At 45.5% G+C, this 22922-nt stretch overlaps 6 protein-coding genes across 6 annotated transcripts; 4 read left to right on the forward strand and 2 right to left on the reverse strand.

The window, feature by feature from the left end:
• Positions 1-5235: 5235 nt before the first annotated feature.
• On the reverse strand, positions 5236-6000 carry TREMEDRAFT_59612 (uncharacterized protein; the record flags this gene model as incomplete). Its single annotated transcript, XM_007001684.1, has 5 exons — positions 5236-5280; positions 5344-5419; positions 5474-5705; positions 5726-5778; positions 5915-6000. The coding sequence occupies 5 exons, from the start codon at positions 5998-6000 to the stop codon at positions 5236-5238; spliced, it is 492 nt and encodes a 163-aa protein (XP_007001746.1).
• A 583-nt stretch (positions 6001-6583) lies between these two features.
• TREMEDRAFT_59613 (uncharacterized protein) lies at positions 6584-7293 on the forward strand (the record flags this gene model as incomplete). The annotated part of the gene is made up of 2 exons (XM_007001685.1): positions 6584-6899; positions 6986-7293. 2 exons carry the CDS (start codon positions 6584-6586, stop codon positions 7291-7293), a joined length of 624 nt encoding a protein of 207 aa, XP_007001747.1.
• Positions 7294-7802: 509 nt separating this feature from the next.
• TREMEDRAFT_59614 (uncharacterized protein) lies at positions 7803-8755 on the forward strand (the record flags this gene model as incomplete). The annotated part of the gene is made up of 2 exons (XM_007001686.1): positions 7803-8007; positions 8196-8755. 2 exons carry the CDS (start codon positions 7803-7805, stop codon positions 8753-8755), a joined length of 765 nt encoding a protein of 254 aa, XP_007001748.1.
• Positions 8756-9329: 574 nt separating this feature from the next.
• TREMEDRAFT_59615 (uncharacterized protein) lies at positions 9330-10427 on the forward strand (the record flags this gene model as incomplete). Its single annotated transcript, XM_007001687.1, has 3 exons — positions 9330-9582; positions 9741-9940; positions 10014-10427. 3 exons carry the CDS (start codon positions 9330-9332, stop codon positions 10425-10427), a joined length of 867 nt encoding a protein of 288 aa, XP_007001749.1.
• A 593-nt stretch (positions 10428-11020) lies between these two features.
• On the forward strand, positions 11021-14187 carry TREMEDRAFT_59616 (uncharacterized protein; the record flags this gene model as incomplete). The annotated part of the gene is made up of 7 exons (XM_007001688.1): positions 11021-11228; positions 11366-11906; positions 12303-12382; positions 12840-12967; positions 13035-13257; positions 13564-13614; positions 13937-14187. 7 exons carry the CDS (start codon positions 11021-11023, stop codon positions 14185-14187), a joined length of 1482 nt encoding a protein of 493 aa, XP_007001750.1.
• A 6313-nt stretch (positions 14188-20500) lies between these two features.
• TREMEDRAFT_24841 (uncharacterized protein) lies at positions 20501-22414 on the reverse strand (the record flags this gene model as incomplete). Its single annotated transcript, XM_007000489.1, has 4 exons — positions 20501-20646; positions 20701-21121; positions 21229-21501; positions 21911-22414. Coding segments are annotated over 4 exons (1344 nt in total), but the record flags the coding sequence as incomplete, so codon positions are not given.
• Between the last annotated feature and the right edge of the window lie 508 nt (positions 22415-22922).

Genomic DNA, 22922 nt, shown 5'->3' on the forward strand with positions numbered 1-22922 from the left:
GACATGTTGGAGTTACGTCAATCAAGAAACTTGAAAAAGCAAATCTACTCAAGATTGAACCAACAGAACCACCTTTCACAGGAGATCAATGTGACGTCTGTATGATCAGCAAATCAACCCGTCTATCATTTACCGATGTTCCTGTTCGTGCAACAAAACCTCTTGAGATCCTTCATTGTGATCTTGCTGGTCCACTCCAATTATCATATCAAGGATCAAAGTACTATCTCAGTATAGTGGACGACTTCACAAAACTAGTCGTCTGTATGGCTCTCCAGAACAAGGGAGAAGCAACACAATGTATGATACTCGCTGTCAAGAGATTAGAAAACATTGCCAAAGCAAAAGTCAAGATCATACGTACCGACGGCGGTCTAGAATTTTCAGGTGGAGTTTGGGATAGATTTATTGGAGATAATGGGATCATCCATCAAATAACAACACCGTATACACCTCAACTCAATGGAGTTGCAGAAAGGATGAACCGTACTCTAAAGGAGATGGTTGGGGCACTCCTACGTCAAAGTGGACTAGGAATGAAGTTTTGGCAGTACGCACTCTTTCATGCGAGTGGTATGCTAAATAGGTGTAGGGTTGGAGAAGATGGCATCACCGTCTATGAACGATTCTTCAGACGTAAACCCAACCTTGCAGATCTCCATCCCTTTGGCACCGATGTCTATGTCCATATTCCATCCCAAGTACGTGGTGGAAAGTCGGACTTAACTCTCCCAAAAGCTTGGAAAGGTAGACTTGTAGGTCTCCCGTTTACTTCAGCTGGATATATTGTGTGGAATCCTGTCACCGACAGTTTCACAGATACTAGAGACGTGGTCTTCCCAAGGAAGGGGGGATCACAGTTGGAGAATGTGGTAGACATGGAGAAGGATGCTGGAAGTGCCGTAGAGAAGGAAAGTGGTACGGAGAGGCAGGCAATAGGTCAGCCAGAGGAGGCTGAGGACGACATCCCCCCTCCTGAAACAATAACAACTCGTACTCCTCCTCTCATCCCAGAATCAACAACACCTCCAGTCCAGTCCACTACTCCTATCCCGTCAGAATCTACTCCAGCTGAAGACGTACAAGAAAAAGAACAATCTGTAGTAGAAGAACCTCAACAGCCTGTAGATCCAAGCGAGGATGCAACAGGAGAAACAGAAGATCAAGAATTGCCTGTACAACAAGCAATAGAACCACGTAGATCAACATGTCAAAGAAAACCAAGAATTCTACTTCTTGAAGGACCTCAGCTCATTAGTAGTGACGAGCAAGAAGAGGGATGGGTGTTGACAGTACAAGGAAGTATCTTAGATAACAACCCAAAGACATACGAGGAAGCTATACGCTCTCCATTAGTAAGGAATGGAAGAAGGCTATGGATGCAGAATTAGGAAGCATTCAGAAAGCGGAGACGTGGGAGGACACGGTTGCTCCAGCAGAGAGAACTCTTGTTGGAAGCAAGTGGGTATTCAAGACCAAGCGTGATCAACATGGTGCTATCCTCAAGTACAAAGCTCGTGTTGTAGCAAAGGGATATTCTCAAATCCCTGGTCAAGACTTTGATGAAACCTATTCCCCTGTCGCTCGACTCACATCTCTTCGTATATTCCTCACCATTGATGCTCAAGAAGATTTAGAACTAGGTCAGATGGATGTTGTGTCAGCTTTCTTGAATGGTAAACTTGATAAGCCAATCTTCATGCAAAGCCCGCCAGGATATCAATTGAAGAGAGGTTGTGATAGCGTCAAACTACACAAGGCGTTATATGGATTGAAGCAAGCAGGACGGACATGGTGGGAAGCGTTGGATGAACATCTGCAGACGCTTGGATTCCGTCGTACAGCTCAAGATTGGGGTGTGTACCGCTTCACCGGAAAGAAGAAAGCATATATTATTGCATATGTTGATGATCTCCTCATCGCAGCTGAAGATATCAACACGGTCAATCTGATCAAAGAAGAACTCTCTCAAAGGTGGGAGATGACCGACGCTGGAGAACCTCAATTCATGTTAGGATTGAAGATTACAAGAAACCGTTCAGAACGTACAATATGTCTTACACAGACAGCTTATATTGATACGCTACTAGAAAAGTATGGTCTTACCAATGTACGATCTGTTATCACTCCTTTTGATTCTAAAACAAAGCTTCAAGCAAATGGTCCAGCCTGCAAAGAAGGTATTACACGTTATCAACAACTAGTTGGAAGCTTAATGTGGACAGCTATAACCACACGACCTGACCTTGCTTATGCAGTTGGCGTACTCAGTCGCTATTGTGCAGGTCCCACAGAAGCAGCGTGGGATGCTGGAATCCATGTCCTCAAGTATCTCAAAGGTACACGCACCCACGGATTGGTATTAGGTGGGAAAGGGGGGACAAAGTTATTGGAAGCATGGAGTGATGCCGACTGGGCTGGAGATCTAGACGATCGTAAATCAACAAGTGGATATGTTGTCAAATATTACGGATCAACAGTCAGTTGGGGAACGGTGAAACAGAAAGGTGTAGCATTGTCTACGACCGAAGCAGAGTATATGGCTCTGACAGAAACAATCAAAGACGTAACATGGGTTCCCAGTATTCTCAACAAGTTTGGAATCAAGACAGAAACATTCCTTCCTGTTCTTATTCATTGCGACAATCAGTCAGCAATAGCTCTCTCAAACAATCCCGGTCATCATAAAAGCAGTAAACATATATATCTCCGATATCATTTCATCCGTGATCATGTGGAACAAGAAAAGATCAAGTTGGAATATGTGGAGACAGAACTCCAAGAAGCAGACATCTTTACGAAAACAGTAGGTGGAACAGTACATTGGAGACATGCAGAAAATATTGGGATTAGACCAGAGAAAGTAGTCACGGAAAGCGGCACGGCTGCAGTGGTGACGTACGGAACAATTCTCATGGCAGTGGGAACAAAGAATAAGAAGGGTCGTAAACAAGAACGTAAAAAAGGATGTTGGAACTGTGGAGAGGGCGGTCACTATCGTCATGATTGTCCACACATGAAGGTGGAAGAAGATAACAGTCCAACAGAAGACGAGTTGACGACACACTCAACCATCATGACACACAAGAAAACAATTGAACAAGACGGAACGTCATTGTCAATACATGTCACAGTACAAGCTCCAAAGGAAAAGGATAGGGAAAGGATGTATGAGGAGAAGTGGGGACATCTAGCGAAGAAAGAAACTCTCACAACTCACCGTCTTGGTAAACATCATATCCCTATCAAGGAACGTCTCAGTAATCACACAATAACCTCACATCCATATTCATCTCATAATCCTACAACAGCGAAGAGGCTTGTCGATCGTATCACCCCCATCACCCGACCCATCCAGCGTGAACTGGAGGACACTTGGCGACAGGTTAACTCGCCTGGCCCGTCCAGCGTGAACTGGAGGACTCTCGACAAGAAGGTTACGCGTGGAAATTGAACTCAAGTTCATCAGAAGAGACCTTCCGTACCAGTAGGAGCGGCGATACTCAGCTGTTGAGACGAGAGAAATAGTAAGGAAATGCAGAAGGATGGTGAGTAGAGATGTAAAAGAGAAAAGAGACGGGGCGATGTTTGTTTATGTGGAGCGTGTGAAAATTTTCAGGGATCAACGAGGAAATATGGAAATATGGATGGACCGGTGAATGTGGCACATTGACAGGATGGTGTAAACGTGCAGTGTGATCGTGTCAAGGGGGGTGTTGAATGGTGACCCGCCACACTGCGGTGTTATTAGGAGTTAGAGCGTGGGAAAGATGACTAAAGACTACGTATCCCCTGTATGATATATATCTAGATCGTTCTTCTAGATAGTTCTCTAAGATCTTATGAATCCATACTAGATTGTGAATTTCAACACAAACTGTCACAACTCTACCGAGTGTGCCTGAGTTCACGTGATATCAACACATTCCAACTGAATTCATACGACTTCAATATGAATTCCAATGAGTTCATATCAGTACATGTGAAATCACCATGATATCATACGAGTTCATCATGATGACGTATGAGTTCACCATGATACTGCATGAGTTCACCATGATATGATATGAGTTCACCATGAATACACCTGAACCCATATGAGTTCAGTCAGAAATCACCTGAATATCGTGTGAAACCGTCATGAACTCACCAGAGTTCATACGAGACCGCATGGATTCACCTGATTCCGGGATGAATCCACATGATATCAGTGTGAATCCACATGATATCAACCCAGATGATTCTGAATTCATACAACGAGTTTGCGCGTCACAAATCCCTCAGAAAAGGATATAAGGAGGCCATTTGTAGTTTGTAGCTTTCCTTTTCTCAAGGATCAAAATATTATTTGCCACTCACAAAAGACCTCTTCTTGACATATTACTTACAATCCAACACACACACCCTGTCCACACTATCACATACACCCTTATCGTCATCTCGACCTGCCCGGATCCTTTGCAAGTCACTTAGTCGTCCGACCATATCCCAAGTCTACTAACCATCGTTGTCCAAGCTAACTAAACAGTTGCAGTCCACCTGTCTTTGATTCATCGAGGTCTGTCAAGGACAGGACCGTGACACAAACCAACCATTTGAGGTTCAGTAGGAGTATGTCACGCCTGTGGGTAGACTGCGGTTGCAAAGTACTGCCTTGGGTACTGAAGGGTTTTAGTCTCTGGCTCGTAGAGCTTGATGACTGCCTTAGGTACTGGGGGTACTGAGGTGTTGGGTTAGAACCAACTAGGTGACTTTCAAAGATGAAGTTCAACTTCAAGATGAAGATACATTGCTGAAGAAAGAGGGGGGAGATGTGCTCCTTTTATACCCTTCAAACTGACTAAACTGCTAAACTATAATTTGCAATCTGACTAAACTGATAAACTAGTATTTGCAATCCCTAAGTCCTATTGGCAATCCTTGAGTCCTTATTTGCAATCCTTGGTTGGGGATTGGCAATACTGCTATGGTGATTTGCAATGCTGATTAAGCATGCACTACAATTACTACTTCAGGAAGGTGGAGGCATGTGGAGGCATGTGGTGATTTGCAATGCTGATTAAGCATGCACTGCAATTACTCCTTCAGGAAGGTGGAGGTATGTGGAGGTGGTGCCTGAGTGATAACAAAACCCACATCATGCATCTTGCATGTGTTCAACTGTGGCAGTGTGGCAGAGCCACTCTGAGTTCATGACAGAGTAGTATATGTTACATTGTGTTGTATTCCCAAAACTCAACCATGCCCATCCATGTACGGATTTTCACTAGCGCGCACGTACTGACTCGATCAATCGACTACCTGACATGCTGTCTGTATTGTAACCCCCATGTACTGACACACAGAGTCCTTCACCTTGACCTTGATTCCTGACACAGTGATGAGGACAAATGAACTCGCAACCATCTCAATTTGTTGTCTTTACAGTAGTGCTCTTCACCTCTTTGTCTCTTGACACCCCTCAAGTCCTCACTTCTTTTCTCCCTTCCTTCTTTCTACCGCGCCTTTGTCATGATTCTCAACTCCGTAATGACGCAAACCATCGTGATCCATTATTTTCTCTACCTCTCTCCCTCTACCCCAACCCCTCCATTGATGCTCCTGCATCTTCACCATGACACCCAACTCCACCATGACACAAACTAGCACAGCAATGACCGTGATCCATTGTCTTCTTCGCTTCTCTTCTTCCACCCTCCCCAACCCTCCATTGTTTATTACCTACCTTCCTTTTGAAACCTTTTTGACAACTCCGCACCTTGAAGGAAAACACCCACACTTACTAAATAAGCCAGGTTACACTTTCTCCCTTCCCCCTCAACAGATTTGATCGCCACCAAACAACGCCGTAACATTCGTGTTGTTTCTCCTCCCTTTTGACACCAGAAATAAAATCAAGTCCTTGATCACCCACTTCACTGATCGTATGAACCATTCATTCAACCCTGGGACCAACACGCAAGAGCCGGAGACGGCTTTCAGTCGCGGGCTTGCAAGCATGTTGGCAAAGTTCAAAAGGAAATTTCGCGTCGGCCGTGAGGATCCGGGTCAGGCATTTCTCTCGCCTCATGAATTGCAATCATCACAATCCAACCAAGGCATGGAAGACGAGGAACTTGCGGCATCGTTTGCGCCTTTCATGAATGGTACGCTTACTCATGACTATACTGTACAATATCTCGAAAGGTCCTCAAAAAAGTCTGTCGCATATTGTATGTCCGTTGTTTCTTCCAATCAGCAGACATTCTTATTCAATATATACATATCAGACCAACCAGACAAACCGTCACATTGTGAGTTGATCATGTTTCACATTATTCTTTCTACTTGTATTGCCTAACTACTTCACTCACTTTGGATCAAATGAGAAACATGCCATTGTACTTGTACAGTTTGCCCTTGAGAAATGGTGATCACTATGTTTGTTAACATCACAGCCGACGTAGTATGCGCAAGAGAATTAACCCGATTGTTATACAGTGGACCGTCCCTGTCTCGTCACCTTCAAGATGCATGGCTGGTAAGAGGGGTCTTGCATAATAGGATGCCATCAACAAGCACAAAGCTGTGTATCCTTGGAAAGATGCCCAGTCGTGAGACACACTTCCGCTTCTACCTACCTGATCCAGAGGCGGTGAATCAGGGTCTCACATGCCCTAATGTTTGTGCAAAGTACAAACAAATTGAGGAAGAGTTAAATAGTGGATCATGGACGAGACCTCAAAAAGTGTTCACTCAGCTGTTGAAAGCATTCCATGAGGGGCGGTCTCATGGAGATACTGAGTCTAACAAGTCTATCGGGGTGGCGACCGGACAAGGTGAAACAGAAGGTCTCCGAGAGGGTTTCAGCGAGGATTGGCAGGAATTGTTTTCCTTGTCAGTGGATGTGCTTCGGAAGTGTAAGTCAAACATTTTTCACGTTCATTTGGATCTGTCATCAAATACTCGCTTCCTACCTCTATGTGAAGGTGAGCTGAATGAACAGTGAACCATGAGCTTGCACAAGCCATGGCCGCCAAAGCTTTGTATGATTTCCATTTTGACGATGATCAGGAAGAAGCGGCATCTTTGGCTCTGACTTTCACTGACCTCCAGGAGTTCTACGAGGAGATGCAACGTAATTCTTTTACGAGCGACGGTCCAAGATGGGAGAAGCCAAAGAGAGAGGAGTTGTTGGTTACTTTCGGAACTATTTTGAAACATGTCAGACCAGAGGGAGAAGAATCAGATGATTCAAGTGAATCCATAAGTGAGGAAGGTGCAGAGGAGAATACAGTGGTTTCTAATAGCTGAGTATTGAATTGGTTTTGTTGTTAGACTTAACAAGAAGTAAATATAGGATAAGGTAAGTAGAATTGAAGTGTGAGGCAGAAGTGAAGCTTGTGTGTCATGACCGGGTGACAAGCCCTGTATCATAAATTAGCATTTGAAGCAGGTACACTGCTTTGTCGATCTCGACCCATCGAGATTTCTCGCCATTCTCTTCTCCTGACCACAATCATATGATCTGGCCTGACCACTCCATTATCACTCGAGCAAACCTCTTCCTGCCCCGTACGGCCATGGTAGTACGAAATCACACCCTTCTTTTCATCGGGGTTTGACTGGGTTAGACCGTGAGACCATAAGAACTTAGCTTCTTGAAGAGTGAGTATGTGTCAATCATCCTGAATCTTCCTTGATTGATAGAATAATAGATCGTACATTCCATCAACCCATTTGATTTGTCAACTGAGCAGACTCACGGGACACCCATTGTCCTTCTACCCTATATGAACCCTTCCCTTCTGACTTTGACCACAATGAGCGTAGATGAACCTGACGAATCGGTCAAGAATGAAGCCATCCATCTTCTCTTTCATTCAGACGCTGGAGATCTTACCGTGACAGGTCTTGAACTTGACGAGAGTCATGGGATTACGTATCTCATTTGGATCGGTTTGCCAGATGGAACGCTTACTTCTTTTCGTCGCCTCCCCAAAGTCCCTCAAACAAACCAAATCTTGAGTGAGTGAGCGATTATCATCCTCTTGTCTACATCTTCGTCCTCTTCATCTATATCTTGTCGTCCTCTTTTTTTCTATCGTACAACACACAAAGTGAAGTATACCCTGATCAGCATCTGTTCATTGGGATAGATGAGCGAAATTGGATTGTCAGTAATCAATACGGTGTTCAAGCTGACATGACATTAGCCAATGCCAAATGTGCTAGCGATACGGTAAGGGTGCTTCTTAGTCTTCCTTCTGTTTCTGAACCTATGACCCACGCCAAGATGTTCAAAGTCGTGTTATCGTCCACCGACACCAGTCGTCCACAAGAAGAAATGGAATCTTGTTGGATAATCCCAGGGATCAGAGATGAAGAAAAAGTTCGTTTCGTTCTACCTGATCCGATGGCAGTGGCCACCACATTGAAACACAGAGAAACTGGGCAATTGGTCAAAACAATGATGGAGGATTTGTCAAGTGGACTGGACTTGGATCCGAAAGAGACTTACTTGCGAATTTTGAGCCAGCTGAATGAGGAAAGACAGGAAGTGTGGGACGAGGACAAAGAGCAGTATGTATCGGTATTGTGTGCCGAGAACGTGGACGGGGATGAGCTGCATGATATTCCAACCGGTCAAGATGATATCAAATGGCTCTTTGCGTTGTCTGATCCTCACACGGGAGTGGACGACTTGCCCGACGATGATGTGGTCGAGGGAGGCTCGGACGATGAGAAGGACAGTGGTTATGGCGGTGGAATATGACTCAAAGCCATGACAAAGGACATGAGGGGGTAGCGTTGACGGTCTATTCCCATTTTCGTGATGTTGACCAGTATCTCGGTGGAATGTTCTTTCGATCAGCATTCATCTTATTGTACCTCCCAAGTAGGCTCTTCTCGGAATGGGAAGGGAACAGTGATGCGATTGTGTTCCGACTAGTTCTCACTGGTTGTTCAATCGGCTAGGATCATGCGAACCGAGCAGGTTTCATCGTTTCGGCTGGACACCTTTTCATTCTTCGCGCCCTCCCAAGATCCGAGTTCACTTCTCTCCTTTCTACTTGACAGACTTCCTTCACTAGGTCAACCTTTCAGATAGGCCTGACAACCTCTTTCCCCTTTCCCCGTCCCTTGTCTCTTGCGGAGTTCGGTTTTTGGCTTTCCTGAGAATATGACTCCTACTCGGTCAGCTAGGAAACCCTCAATTCCCAATTTCTTCGCCACCAACCAGGATTATACCTAGGTGTTCTAGAACAATCGTAGTGAGATCCTAGTAGAACGGAACGAATCTCCCCTTGCCTCATCTCCTATCTGAAGGTAGTAGATCCACTGACAAAATGGCCACACAACACCAGGGAAGTATGCCAACTTCTCATTTCCAGGATCCATCCACGGGGGGTAGCACACCTATGCCCTTCTTGGGAGACATGCTGGCAGGAGGTTCTTTCAAGGGACTGGCGGTTAACATCAAACACTGGACGCCGAAACATCCATACAAGGTGATATCAGCAACGCCCGATGGTAGCATGAAGACATTTGTCTACCACTTCCCTAAATTTGCACGAATCTCTGAAACGACCGGGAAATTACGTGAGTTGTCGAATGATCCATCCCTGCTGTAAGATTCTATGTCTTGACTTGTTCGTCGTGTCTTGGCCATTCACGATTTTGTCGAAAAAGAGAGTTTCTGCTTCTGAACCATCGATTCATCCCTCTTGAACAAAGGTAGGTGCTGATGAGATATGTAGCCAATACGATGGTCCCACTTTTTGCCAGGGAAGTCGTTAGACTCCTCTACTGTTCTGCCTCGTTCGATCATGAGTCAATCACGGACGCCAAGTTGAAATTCTACACGGCTGATAATCCACATTCCTCAGAAGAAACAAATGATCATTGTAAGAGAGGGCTTGACGTCATTGAGGGAAAGAGAGGAGAGGGGGGAAAAAGTGTCAGTTTCGCTCTCCCATTACCGAAGGCAATAGCGGTAACACTGTCCATTGTGACGATCCGAATTGACAGAGGACAACGCTCGAGAGGACTATGAGTTCTTTAAGGAAATGTTAACAAAGGCGGCGGTTGATGGTGAGAACGGTTCGGATGAAGTATCTTCGCAGGAGCAGATATCGACACTGTTTGACGGAAGGGGGGAATGGGGTGGCCGGGTCGATAAAAAAGGAATCTTTGCCCTGTCTTTGGAGGACACGATCCCTGCACCAATGATCTCTGAACGTGAGGTGGGCGATATTGAGAGCCGATGGGTCTTTGGCGGTATGTTGTATGCTGATTACGGTCACGATCACGATCACGATCGATCTATCTACCAAAATATGGAAGTGGACGGCCCAGCCGACGGCGATGAGGGGAGCGGAGATAGGAAAGTAGCTCACCATGGGAAAATCTCAAGGTATGGTCGATACGGCGTACCAGTTCTGTAGACTCGTCCGTCTAATATTAGATTCCCAGATGCCCCAGAGATATTTCTCGTAGCGAATCGTCCAATGATGTATCGGATTCTTGTTGAGATTTTCCACTCATCTTTATCATTTATCAACTCGGAAAATAAATTCAACTTACACAACTCCAACACCATAAAAACGTATCCTTCCGTTGTCTCCTGTACGCCTTCCTCATGAGCTCATTTATAAGACTTATCATTGTACCCCACTTGTCTTCTCTCGGTCATACCGTCATTTATGACCAAGATTTATCATTGTACTCCACTCGATTTCTCTCGGTCATACCGTCATTCATGACGACGCGTTTCCTTTATTCTTATCCGGAGTTCATTTCTTGTGAAAGTATTAGAACCCTAGTTGGTCAAAGACTGATTCTCAACCAACTCCCCCACTAACCTTCTTGCCACTCAGTGGATCATACAAGAGACCACCGACTCATAGATATCAGGATCAACAAGTATCAATTTGAGACGTAATCAAACACCAAAAATCTGTCTTTTGATTTTGGTTCTTTCCTGTTCATCAGCCTCACGCTCAGTAACAGAACCAGAACTAGAATGGAGCCAATTGTTATGTCCGAAGAGCGCTCACCTGAAAGCGTCCTTTCTGCCAACAACATCAGTGCTGAGAGATGGAATTCTTTGGAAGGCCTTGAAATCATCTTTGACAAATGGGACCCAAAATATCCTTATAGCCTCCGTCTGCTCGACAGCAATGGACAGGAAGTGTCCAAAATGGTAGAAAGCCAATATCGCCTCGATCTACCATTGCTGACAAGGAGTAAGTCAACAATGACATTCTGACGGACCTTGTGACAGTTTCAGCTTCCCATCTGATCCATTTCCTCCCTAAGTTCCGTTCTTCTCGGTGCGATTTGACTCCTGAAGGGAACTTGAGTGATAAAGCTTACTAGATAGACATGGCCGTTTGTGCCCTCGCATTGACTACACTCGTCTTCAGTAGTATAGGCCCCAATGGGCAGTTTAAGGAGGTCAGACAGATTTCGGCGGGCACCTCGATCGTGTTGGCAGGGAAAATGCCGGGTTCCGAAACGGAGCGGAAGCTCTACCTGCCTAATCCGACCACGGCGGCAGTGGGTCTCGCCATCTTAGGGGTGAGGAATCTCGTTCGAGTCATTGTACAGCAACGTCAATCGGACACGTACACGAAAACTCCTAAAGATACTTTTGAAAGCATCTTGGAAGAAATTAGAAAGTCGGCAGATAGTCGAAGAGTGGACGAGTCGGTTACTACATCGTTCGGCAGGTTTTTCGACGATGATGGCAATTGGAAACCCACTCGAGATATGCGGCATCTCTCTGTTGTCCCTGCAGCGGACCCACGCGGCGATGGTAGTCACATTGGAGAAAGGGACGACGACTGGGAGGTTGTTTCCGTGTTTGACGGGTCAATTGTGTCTGATGATTATTCATTGGTGGACGCCGAGAGCGATTCGTAGTGAGTGAATGAAGATGAGGACGAGTTTTGGCTCTAGCAGATGAGTCATATGCACACACTCATGAGCCATATCTCTCTCGGGTGAGAATGAAAAAGAGGTATCTTACCTTCATGTGACATCTCTATTTCATCTCTGCATCGGTCCATCCATTTTTTCTCATGATCGATCGTCTAACCCCTGAGGAACCACTTCGGTAAGTCGGCCAGACGGACAAAGTTTGGTCACCCGAAGGATTAGCTTATGAATTCGAGGTGTTCCCCTTGATCTATAACATCTCGACAAGTAGATGTTTGAAGATCATTGTTGTGGTCATGGTCGCGTTTCATATCCTCCAAAGTTTGCTTTGAGCATCTTCATCGCTCGACGTATTTCGAAACCCTCGAGTCGATGGATAGTATATTGTACGATGAAACGATAGGTCTGATATTGATGTTCGAATCGGACGAAAAGGAGGGATCTAGGAGATTCGATGTGTGTGAGTTGACCATCAAAGTAGTCTGTATTGTCAGTGTGATGGTTCATACCCCAAGTAGCTAGTGTGTGAAGATGGTGATCTAGGCTGTGAAGGTGGTACGTACAGTTCACATGATTATTCTGAGTGATATAGTAACAAGTAGGTTAGATGTAAGGGTGGACATGAAAAGTGGAGGTTGTCCACCTTAAGTTTGCTATGTTTTCCTTCTTGTCCTTCTTCCCCCTTGGGCGAGTACCCAATCAGTTTTACTCTTCCTTTCTACAGCCCTGCTCTCACCTCTTCATCGGACGCTTGACTATCGTTTGCTCGTCATCGATTGTTGAGAACTGTACACTGTCATGGTTCGTCGTCGGTAACATCCCGCTTCAAGTTTAAGCGAAAGAGTAGATCGTCGACCAATGAAATCCCTTCGGTTCCCACTCACCCACTCTCCCATCAAGACATCAAAAATACACAGCCCAAGCCGGCAGTTGCCAAGGTTCCACCCCCGTGCCCATCGGACATGTCTTGCTCGGATCTTGGCCTCTTCAACAGCTGATTATCCGAGACGGGGCTGTACAGCTACAGCGAACGACGGACGACATAGTAAGGGGGTACAAAAGAATCATCGCGGTCTCACGGGGACATACTCCGAGGATCCTTTGATGGAAAGTACCTTGAAGTACAAACGGATATACAGGGATATAGATCCGAGGCGATGCTATGCGGTCATTTTTCGACGTTAAACTACGAGAAGTCAAGAGGGCAAAGTTGGATAAAAGGGGTGTTTAAAAACTTGACTACCATCGCCACTCAACGACAAACAACTACAACTACAACTACTTCACATTCATATCTCATCTTCACTCTCAAGTTTTACAAGAACTCCCAACTAGGTGAGTGTCTTTTAAGAAGAGTCTCAGTTCTCAGATTATCAATGTGTCATGTTGGTGATAGGAAAGATAAACCACGGGCTGAAGGACTTACTTTTACACGGGGACACATTGATGGGAGATGGGAAGGAAAGAAGAACACGAGGCATTTATATTATACCATATTCCACATTTTCACTTTATAACATGTCAGCTGATCAGGGATCGGACATATCTGGTCAAACGTGGTGATGAGTAGTAGATATGGAATGAGATGAATGGGAAAACGTTGTTCACACGAGGTATGATAAGGGAATGCTGATATGTTAGTAACCATGTCTTATTACACACCTACTTATAACTATCCTCAAAGACGATCAGGTGGGTCTTTTGATATTCTTCACTTCCTTCCTCTCTACCCTTCCCCTTCCCCTCCCCCCTCCCCCCTCCCATTCAACTTCTCTCAACTATCTCCAATTGTGTATACCTTTATGACCACCACTCGTATCTCCCTTGTGTCAAGGGACGGTTCTGCCGTTGCTGGAATTTCTTGATGGGATTTGCCACCCATCACCAACCCTCACACTCACAGTCAATACCGCTACATCCATTGTTATCTACGAAAATACACTGAGTAATCTGGATCTAAAAGCTACATAAGAAGAAAAGTGAGAAAAGTACAAGAAAAAACTAACAAAACTAGGAGGTTTCTTCTCTTCACTATTCTGTTCTTCTCGTCCTTCTTCATCAACCTACAGACCTTCTTATTCTACATCATACGCTCCGCCACCTTACGCAGGTAACATGGGTTCACGTTCACCTAGAAAATATAAATCCGCTCCTCCTGTTTATTACGGTGGTGGTGGTGGTGGAGGAGGTTATTATGGTAATGGAAGAGGTAAAAAAGGTGTTAGGTTCGGTGGGACTAGTGTTAGGACTTATGGTTATTATTAAGTGAGTAAAAGATTTCAGTATTTCTTCCTGTGACATTTATCATATCCTTGCTATACCAACTTTCTATCTTTGAAGGGTTTTCAATCTTCGTACTGAAAATCGTTCTCACCTCTTCATCATCTACTACACTCTTGTGTAGGACGACGGCTTGAATATATTCTCTTTTGTCCTCTACTTTAATGTTCGGTCAATCTTAATACAATCTACCATGAAACCTTCCGATCTTCATTATCATCAAGCAAGACATGTGACTGTGACGAGAAATGAGCAGCTGATATCAGATTATACAAATGTCCATGGTAATCAGTCTAAGATATACATGAGACAATATGAACACTACCGACCTTCTCAATGAGCTGGTTTCGAAGAATATATGAAAACCCAACAAAGATGGTACTACCGGGAAGACCAAGGTACACCATATTTCGTTACTACCAACTACCAGTTGATAAATAAATAACGATCCTTGGATCAAAACAAACAACGATACTTGGATAAACCAAAACAACGATACCAAACAACTATACTTTGTCAAACCAAATGACAAAATCTCAAATCCGAACGGAACGTTTAGTCGAAAGAGACGAATCATTGATCAACGAATCAAAAGATTTTCATCATCCCAATACCCCAATACAATCTCCTTTATCATCATCATCCACCCTGATCCTACGAAATCATCTTAACATGTCACTTTTCCTTCCTTATCTTATCACAATGTTCTAAACCGGAATCGAAATTATTTCATCTAAACGAAACCGAAATCATCTCATTTAAACCGAAATCGAAATTATCTCAACAATATCGAAGTCAATCTCAATCATATCGAACCGACATTGTCTTGCTATATCATCTGCCGACCTATGTCTCATGAATACATTACAATACAACAATACAACATTGCAGTAGCGCCACTATATCATTATATCAATCATGAATCATGTCAATCATGTCGCAACTTTAGTCAGAGTGGAAAGTCTTCACAGTACAGTAAATTAGAACAATCAATGAAATAAATCTGAACCGATGCATTATATTAATTGTATAAACGTAAAACATTCTTTCATCGTATCGATTCGTAAACTCGTAATGGTATCTAATGCAATATGAACAGATGAATGCTAGATATGTAACAGATAAATATGGGTATGAATGAGATTGACAATAGTTCACAAGATGATCAGATGGAACAGATAGAAAAGACAGATAAATCGAGATGAGTTTGTGAACAAGATGGAATTGAATTCAATCTTTCTTTTTCTCTTGTGTTTCGTCGAGCACTTCATCGGTCTTCGGTTGATCTTTATTCGACGAGAGGTTTTCGTCTTCTTTAGGAGGAGAGAAGAGGTCAGATGAAGTAGAAGAGGCGACAGCGAGATGAGATTGATCAAATGGGTTTTCTCCAGGGCTATTGATGGCAAAGGGAGTTTGAATAGGTGTGAAGAACTCGCCAGACGAGGCGTGGTGAATGAATTCCGGTCTGGGTTGTGGTGTGATTGCGAGGTCGGGATGAATGACTTGCTCGTTGATCATATTGAGGACCGGAGTGGGTTCCTCTTCCGCCTTGACAAGAGCAGGAGGTTGAGATTCGACCTCCTCAAGGGGAGTGTTGTCGGTAGGAAACACGTTCGAGAGAGATTCTTTGTTTCGCACAAGATCCTCGGTGGCTGGGGAGGGTACGTGTGCCACCGATCCCTCCTCTTTGACCACTGTATCGTCGGATGATACCTCCATTGAAGGAACAACGGGTGTTGGCTCCGCCGCATGAGGAGAAGGTATTTCGACATTGGTATTTACTTCAGTGACTGCCGCATGAGGAGAAGGTATTTCGGCATTGACTGACGGATCCTTCTGTTCATCGTCTCCTACCTGATGGATAGAGGGACCATGTGAAGCAGAATTCTCCTCACGATCCCCAGCTGCACTGGAAGACTCCACATCCTCAGGAACTGTACTCGTAGGTATCTCCGACCCTTCCTTCTCTTCAGAAGGAATTACCGTGACCTCATCTTCCGTATCATCCTCAGAGTCGACGCCAGGGTGAAGGGTCGAGTAATCGGACTGAAGTGTGACATCAGACTGTTCTTTGTACTGAACAAACGTTTGTAAAGACGCAGTAGATTGATCTGTGACATCGGACAATTCGGTGACTTCTGGTATAGTATCCAATTCGGGTAAACAAGCATGTTCTTCGAGAGCTTGTTCCACTTCCACTACCTGTGGAGCGGGTTCGAGTGTAGGATGGATCTCCTGCGAGTTGTCATGTTCATGTTGAGATTCATCAAAGTCTCGACCGGCTGATGATGATGTGGGTTCAGGTTGTACACCGAGGTGTTCATCCAGGGGTTGCAGCATAGGAGGTTGAAGAATCTCGGCAGGTGATGAGATGGGAGTTTCCTCTTGGTCTCCGGCATGTACATTCGCAGAAGAAGATCTCGATTCTGTGAGCTCGAGAGTAGGATCAAGGAGATCGTTTGGTATCTTCTCAGCTTCTGAGGCTCCAGGCTCTACTTCTGCCACTTCGTTGGAGACGGGCACAGCAGGTTGAGAGTCCGAAAGAGCTGGAAGGGGAGCTTCCTGTTCGGCCGAAAGAGATGATACGACGGGTACAGTCGAAGTTACATCTTGTGGAGTTGATGTGACGGATCGGGCCAGGTTTACATCTTTGACCGGCTCACTTATCGGGACGTGAGAGAGTGGAATGTTCTGAGGACGTTCGTGAACATCTTCCGATGCGACTTCGCCGTCTTCTTGATGTTCTGCCACATCCGCCGCACGAACCAGTCCCGTTCCATCCTCCTTGTCTAGCCCACGATGCTCAACTTCATCCGTTTGAAGCTTTGTCTCACGATCCATCGGCGGTTCCGTGGACATGATATCGGAAGTTTCGAGCGGATCTGCATGTACCAATGCTTCCGTGGCAGGGAGATCGGTAAGTTCAAGCTCTCCTACGTGGACCGACGATCCCGTGACGATGTCATCATGAGTTTCAAACTGCCCTTCGTCCTTTCCGACCTGAGCACTGGCCGATGTCTCAACTGGCTCGTTGGACTGAGTTTCAGTATTGGAACTCGACTTTGCAGCATTCGGATTTCCGACGACATCGCTTTCGTGCGTTTCTTCCTCGGTTGAGTGGGTGAGGGCGGTACTCAAAGCAGCTCCGACGAGTGGGATACCCGAGATGACCTCTGCGGTTCGGGAGAGGAGAGAAGAATCTTCATCGGCTGACGGAGGTGAGGCTTCGGTACAAGGAATGACATTATCGATATTGAGCTCCGTGGCAGATGAACTATTGGGACTCGTTATGATCTCAGTAGACGGATCGATCTGGATAGAGGGAGGTCTGGGGGTGATGGGTCCCTCCACGACAGGCGCGGGATCACTGGGTTCGGGGGTACTGGCAACGACATTGACATGAGCGGGTTCAGAGGGATCAGATACGTTCTCGATAGGAGTTTCAACCAGATCGGACGCTTTTTCGATTAGTGAGGAGTTACTGGGCTGGGGTGTAGCCTCGATCATGATGTCCCTTGACGCCGGAGTAGGAGCAACTTCTGATTAGCAATGGTCTCTCCTGTACTATTTGCGACTCACCTGCCGCATGCTGCTCCTCCACCTGACTTTCCCCCTGTTGCGAGGGACTAAACTCTCCACCTTCACCCTCCTCTCCCTTCAGTGCAGGTTGTGCTTGGACCTCGAAAGTTTGCGGATGCGTTTGTTGCACTTCATGCACTCCCTCGACGTCCGGTACTGGTGCAGATTTCTCCCCAGTTCCTGTCTCTGCTTCCCGCCCAGGCTCTCTGTTTTCATCCATAATATTCGTGACCTTGGTTTCGACCGGCTGCACCACCGTCTCCTCGACACTTCTATGAGGATTCTCCTCGGGTGTGTCGTGTTCGCTGTCGGCCTTTTCCGAGGTGGGCACTTCGACCTGTGGAGCATCTTCCCCCATCACGCCTATCGCTTCCTCTTGCGCCTCTACGTTGACTGCTCCACCCACCAGCTCCTCTTTGTCCAGCACCTTGTCCGCCTCGTGATCTACTTCTTCATTGACCTCTTTGACCCCTGGCACTACTCTATCCCGTTGCTCTCCCTCCATCTTCCCGGACTCATTGTGTGGCCCAATGACGGCTGTTGCAGGTTGAGGAACTGCTTCTGAAGCTGGTACATGGCTCAAACTGTCTTTCCCAGCCGAATGAGAAGAGTGAACACGTGCTTCACTCCCGGGTGACGAAGTGGGAATTACTTCCATCTCGTCCGACACGTTCTGAAGAGGAACTGGAGGTATGCTTGATGAGGCGACGATGGCTCCCGACTCGTTGAACTCGCTATCAAGACGAACAGGAAGTGTGGGTAACGCAGGCTCGTTCTCCGGAGAGACAGGAATTTTGGATGACGAATTTCCAGTAGCTCCCAACTCGTTCAACTCGCTATCAAGATGAACAGGAGGGACGAACGGCGAATTCTCGATAACAAGAGGAACAGTTGTCATGGCAGCTGACGCCTCGATAGCCTCTAACTCATCCAACACGCTATCGAGAGGAACAGGAGGTATCGGTGATGGTGTCCTCATTCTGTCCAATTCACCAAAAGTCTGATCGGATCGAGGATCGTTTTCATCCTCATATCCATGTTCATATTCGTCATCTGCATTGATGGGTTCGAACGGTGTGGCTTCAACAGCTTTGTTGTAATGGTGAGAAACGTTTGGATGAATTGGGTGATCATGATGAGGATGTAGGATATCAGAGAGGTTTATATGTGTTGGATGAAGGTGGTTTTGCTTGTGGTCGGTCTTGGATTGAGAAAGAGAAGGGTGATGTTCGATTTGATTTTCATCTGTCTCCGGAACCAAGCTCAACGATTCTTGAACATCCTCAGAGTCCTCAGGTTCAGTGGGTTTGTCGGAGGTAGAATATCTGAAAACTCCATCGGGATTCCCTACGACTTCATCCGGGATATCTTCCATAATTTCGACTTGAGGCAGAAGATCTTGTTGAGGAACTTCCACCCGAGGAGCAGGAACACCTTCCTCCATATTCAACCCAGGAGAAGAAACGTTGTCTTCCACTCCGGGTTCAGGGACAGCTTCTTTCATTTCAACACGAGGGATCGGAACAGCCTCCTCTACTTCCACCCGGGGAAGTAAGATTTCCGCCGCCTCGACCGGTAGTGGAGCAGGGGAAGGGGAAGGAGCCAAAGATCTAGACCGACGAGAACGGAGAGATTGCTCATCTTCTTGTTCCTCTTCGTCTGCTTCATCCAGGTGTGCTTCAGGTTGAGCGAGTGATGAGATTTGGTCTAGGTCCTGTTCAGGCTGTACAGGGTTTTTGTGTTGGGCGAGTGATGGGTTTTGGTCTAGGTCCTGTTCAAGTTGTGCAGGTCGATCGAGTAATGGGATTTGGTTCAGACTCTGTTCGGGTTGTTCAGGTTGATTCAGTGATGAACTTTGATCTGATCTCGGTACGGGTCGGACGAATGTTTGCAACGATTGAACCGGACCGGCTTTCTCGGCTTTCTCCTCAGTCTGTACGGCAAGTTGTTGAATGGGATTTGTCTCTTGATGACCGGGTTCTTCCTGTACGATTGACTTCCTCGCCTTGTCAATGTGATGAGAAGCGACAAGCTGTTGGTTTGGATCTGTCTCTTGATAGTTCGGTCCTTCCCGCACGATCGACTGGATCCCCTCATTGCTCAGAATAGGATTGACAGGTGGTTGAACGTCTTTCGTATTGTCCATCACTTTGTTTTCTGGCTGATTGACTTCAACTTTTTCGACAAACTCCATACCACCACCCAAAGCTTCATCATCCGTCTTACTTAACCTATGTCCGAACGTAGCTACACTAGGTGAAATTCCTGGACTATCCAATATCTCTTCTTTCTCTTTCTCTCTTTCTTTAGGTATTTCCAACGACATTAATCTTTGATCGTCTAGAGATATATCCATATCCGATGGTCTTACCTTCGGTTGGGTCTCGGAATCTATCAAAGCTAATATTCTATCCGGTGCAGAGGTAGACGTGATGTTGTTTGAAGCCGGGTTTCTGGTCGAAGTGGTATCGTCCATAGACAAATGTTTCATTCTCGAACCAGAAATCATATCATCCAAACCCCCTTTCTCTTCTTTCGGAGTCAAGATCGAAGCTGCCCATACGCTTCCTTCAGGTGTAGGAACGTACAAAGCTCTCGTTGATGAATTATCCAATGCGGTCGAAGGAAGTGAGGTCGTCTTGGCCCTTGGGGTTCTCGATATGTCACTTTCATCCATGACACTGGAAGGATCAAGATCGTCCGTGATACTGGGAGGATGATCACACCAATTTGACCAAATGGAATGATCAAGATCATACCATTTCTTCAATGATAAAGGCTTAAGATCAAGGTCAATGATTTTGAGAGACGACTTATCTTCTACCAAACTCCATGTTTCAGATCCATCCGATTGAGGATTATCAACTAGATGGGATTTGGAAGGACTATGAGATATGGTAGGTTTCGAAAGGTTTGGACTCAGATGGAGGGTTAGGAATATTGAACAATCTTTGAAAATTGCCGAAAGACCATATGCTACACATCTTTGTCTGAAAGTCCATTTCTCATGTATTGGCGCTACTATTGCCGGAGTACGCAAGGTAGTCGGAGGACTTGGTGAGTCTGTAGATTGTGGTGCATGTAGTCGCCGCGATGGATCGGACAGGAGTAGATCAACCAGATCTTTGATTTCTTCCGCTGTAGGATCGGGGATGTTAGAAGGGTCGAACAGCTCTGACTCTGGGAACTCGATACGGTACTGCTGGGCAAGGGCGGAAATGTCCGTGGGGTCGAATGCCATCTGAAGTGATTTCAGGAGGTTTAGGACTTCGGTAGATTTGAGAAGTCGGGTTATGTGGGGTAAAAGTGATTCAGGAGTGTTGGATACGAGTTTGGACAGCTATATGATGGTAAGCGACTTTTCGCATTATGACAAGCTGCAAAAGTATCAACGTAGAGAGAGACTTTGAGACTGGGGAAGAGGGTGAAAAGTGAAATGTCACTCACATCACCTGGATTGATGATTTCCTGTCCAACAAACATCCTCCAATTATTCCCTACCCCGCCAGTCGATTTCCATAACTTCACCAGACCCTCAAGAGCTTTTTGCATCTTCACTTCATCCCCGGAAAACAGGTCTATGGGACAATATCGTCCTTGATGAATGAGAGTAGGATCTCGGAGGTATTGGTGCATGCAAAAACGACAATTTTGACTTTTGATAGGTGCTGCTTCAGCTGGATGAATGTGTTGAGGGTTTGGAAGGAAACCCCATTTTGGCTATGAGTCAGTGGAGGAACTCAGTGGTATGGCCGCTACTGCCATTTTGGATCATTCCGAGCGGGGGTGAAAAAGGTCCCAAACCAAGGTGGGTGATGATCGACGGGACGCAAAGTGAGCGCAAAAAGAAAGAATGGAGGTGTAGGTGGAGGTCACAAAGGGAGTCAAAGAGGATAAAAGGCATAGGAGAGGAGGATAGGTGAGTGGGGTAGTCCCAAGAATAAAGTGGAAAAGAGATGGTGACTTCTGAAAGGGACGGAGGAATGGCGGGTGGAATGTAACTAAGGGCAAAAGGTGATAGTCACACTGAAGGATACAATATGGTAGAGGGATGTTAGATAGCGCTTGTGTCAAGGTGGATAGTATGGTAAGACAGAAATGCCGAGATGGGCAGCAAATATAAACACACCTTGATCTCTATAACAACCACTTTCTCCCCTTGTTCCACCTCCCCAACCCCAGTTCTGAGATCATCGACCAAATCAACTTCCATCTCTCCTTCCTTGTTCACCTCGAAAACTCCCCCATCCCACTCGGCTTTTCTCTTCTCTGACCTTCCCTCTGCTCTTTTCAACACATCTTTGACCCATTCTCTCCTCACGACCACTTTCTTTTCTCTCAACAGATATTGAGGATCTATCAACCTTCTCAATTCCTTTTTCCAAACTTTCTCCACTTCCTCTTCCTTTTCATTGAGTTGTTTCTTGATTCTGATTGCTTTCCCTCTGTAAAAAGTGTTCAAACCAACATAACCAAAGATGATATGTGCTTTCCCTTCCCCTCTATACTCCCATTCTGTCACTGTCGTCTCATCCGGTCTAGGAGGAGAAGAAGGTACTTTGATGAATTCTCCAAAGTCCGAAGTGTATTCCGTAGGTGTATGACTACTAGCTGTACTTGGGTGTAAAGTCATTAGGTCATGTTTCCCACCTGTCTGAGTGGACTTGATGGGCTGTGCGGTTTCTGAAAGAGAAGATAGTGGTGTGGAATGTGGTACTGTTGCCGACCGTGTGGTTCCGAATAAAGATCTACGTAAACCTTCTTTATCTTTATCGATTTTATCAAGTTGAACATCATGTTTTGAAGTTTTACGTCGAAAGGAAGAAGCGAAATCTTTTAAACTTTTACTTAAACTTATTCTCGAAGAAGTTGAAGATGTTCTTTGAACTTGAGATCTTTTGATTGAAATCTTTCTTTTCTGATCGATCCTCTTCCCTTTTTGTTTCCCATTGATAGGATCATCAGAAGATGTTGCACCTTGGTCGGGACTTTCACCGGGAGTAACATGATTTGTTGACTTTTCTAGAGTATCATCTCCGGAAACATCACGAGATATTCCAATATCATTTGATCCTTTCCCTTGAATTCTCAAAGTTGTTCCTCTATATATACCACCTTGTAAGAAAGAAGCTGAATGCGGA

The sequence above is a fragment of the Tremella mesenterica genome (assembly GCF_000271645.1).
Source record: "Tremella mesenterica DSM 1558 unplaced genomic scaffold TREMEscaffold_1, whole genome shotgun sequence".
Taxonomy (NCBI): domain Eukaryota; kingdom Fungi; phylum Basidiomycota; class Tremellomycetes; order Tremellales; family Tremellaceae; genus Tremella; species Tremella mesenterica.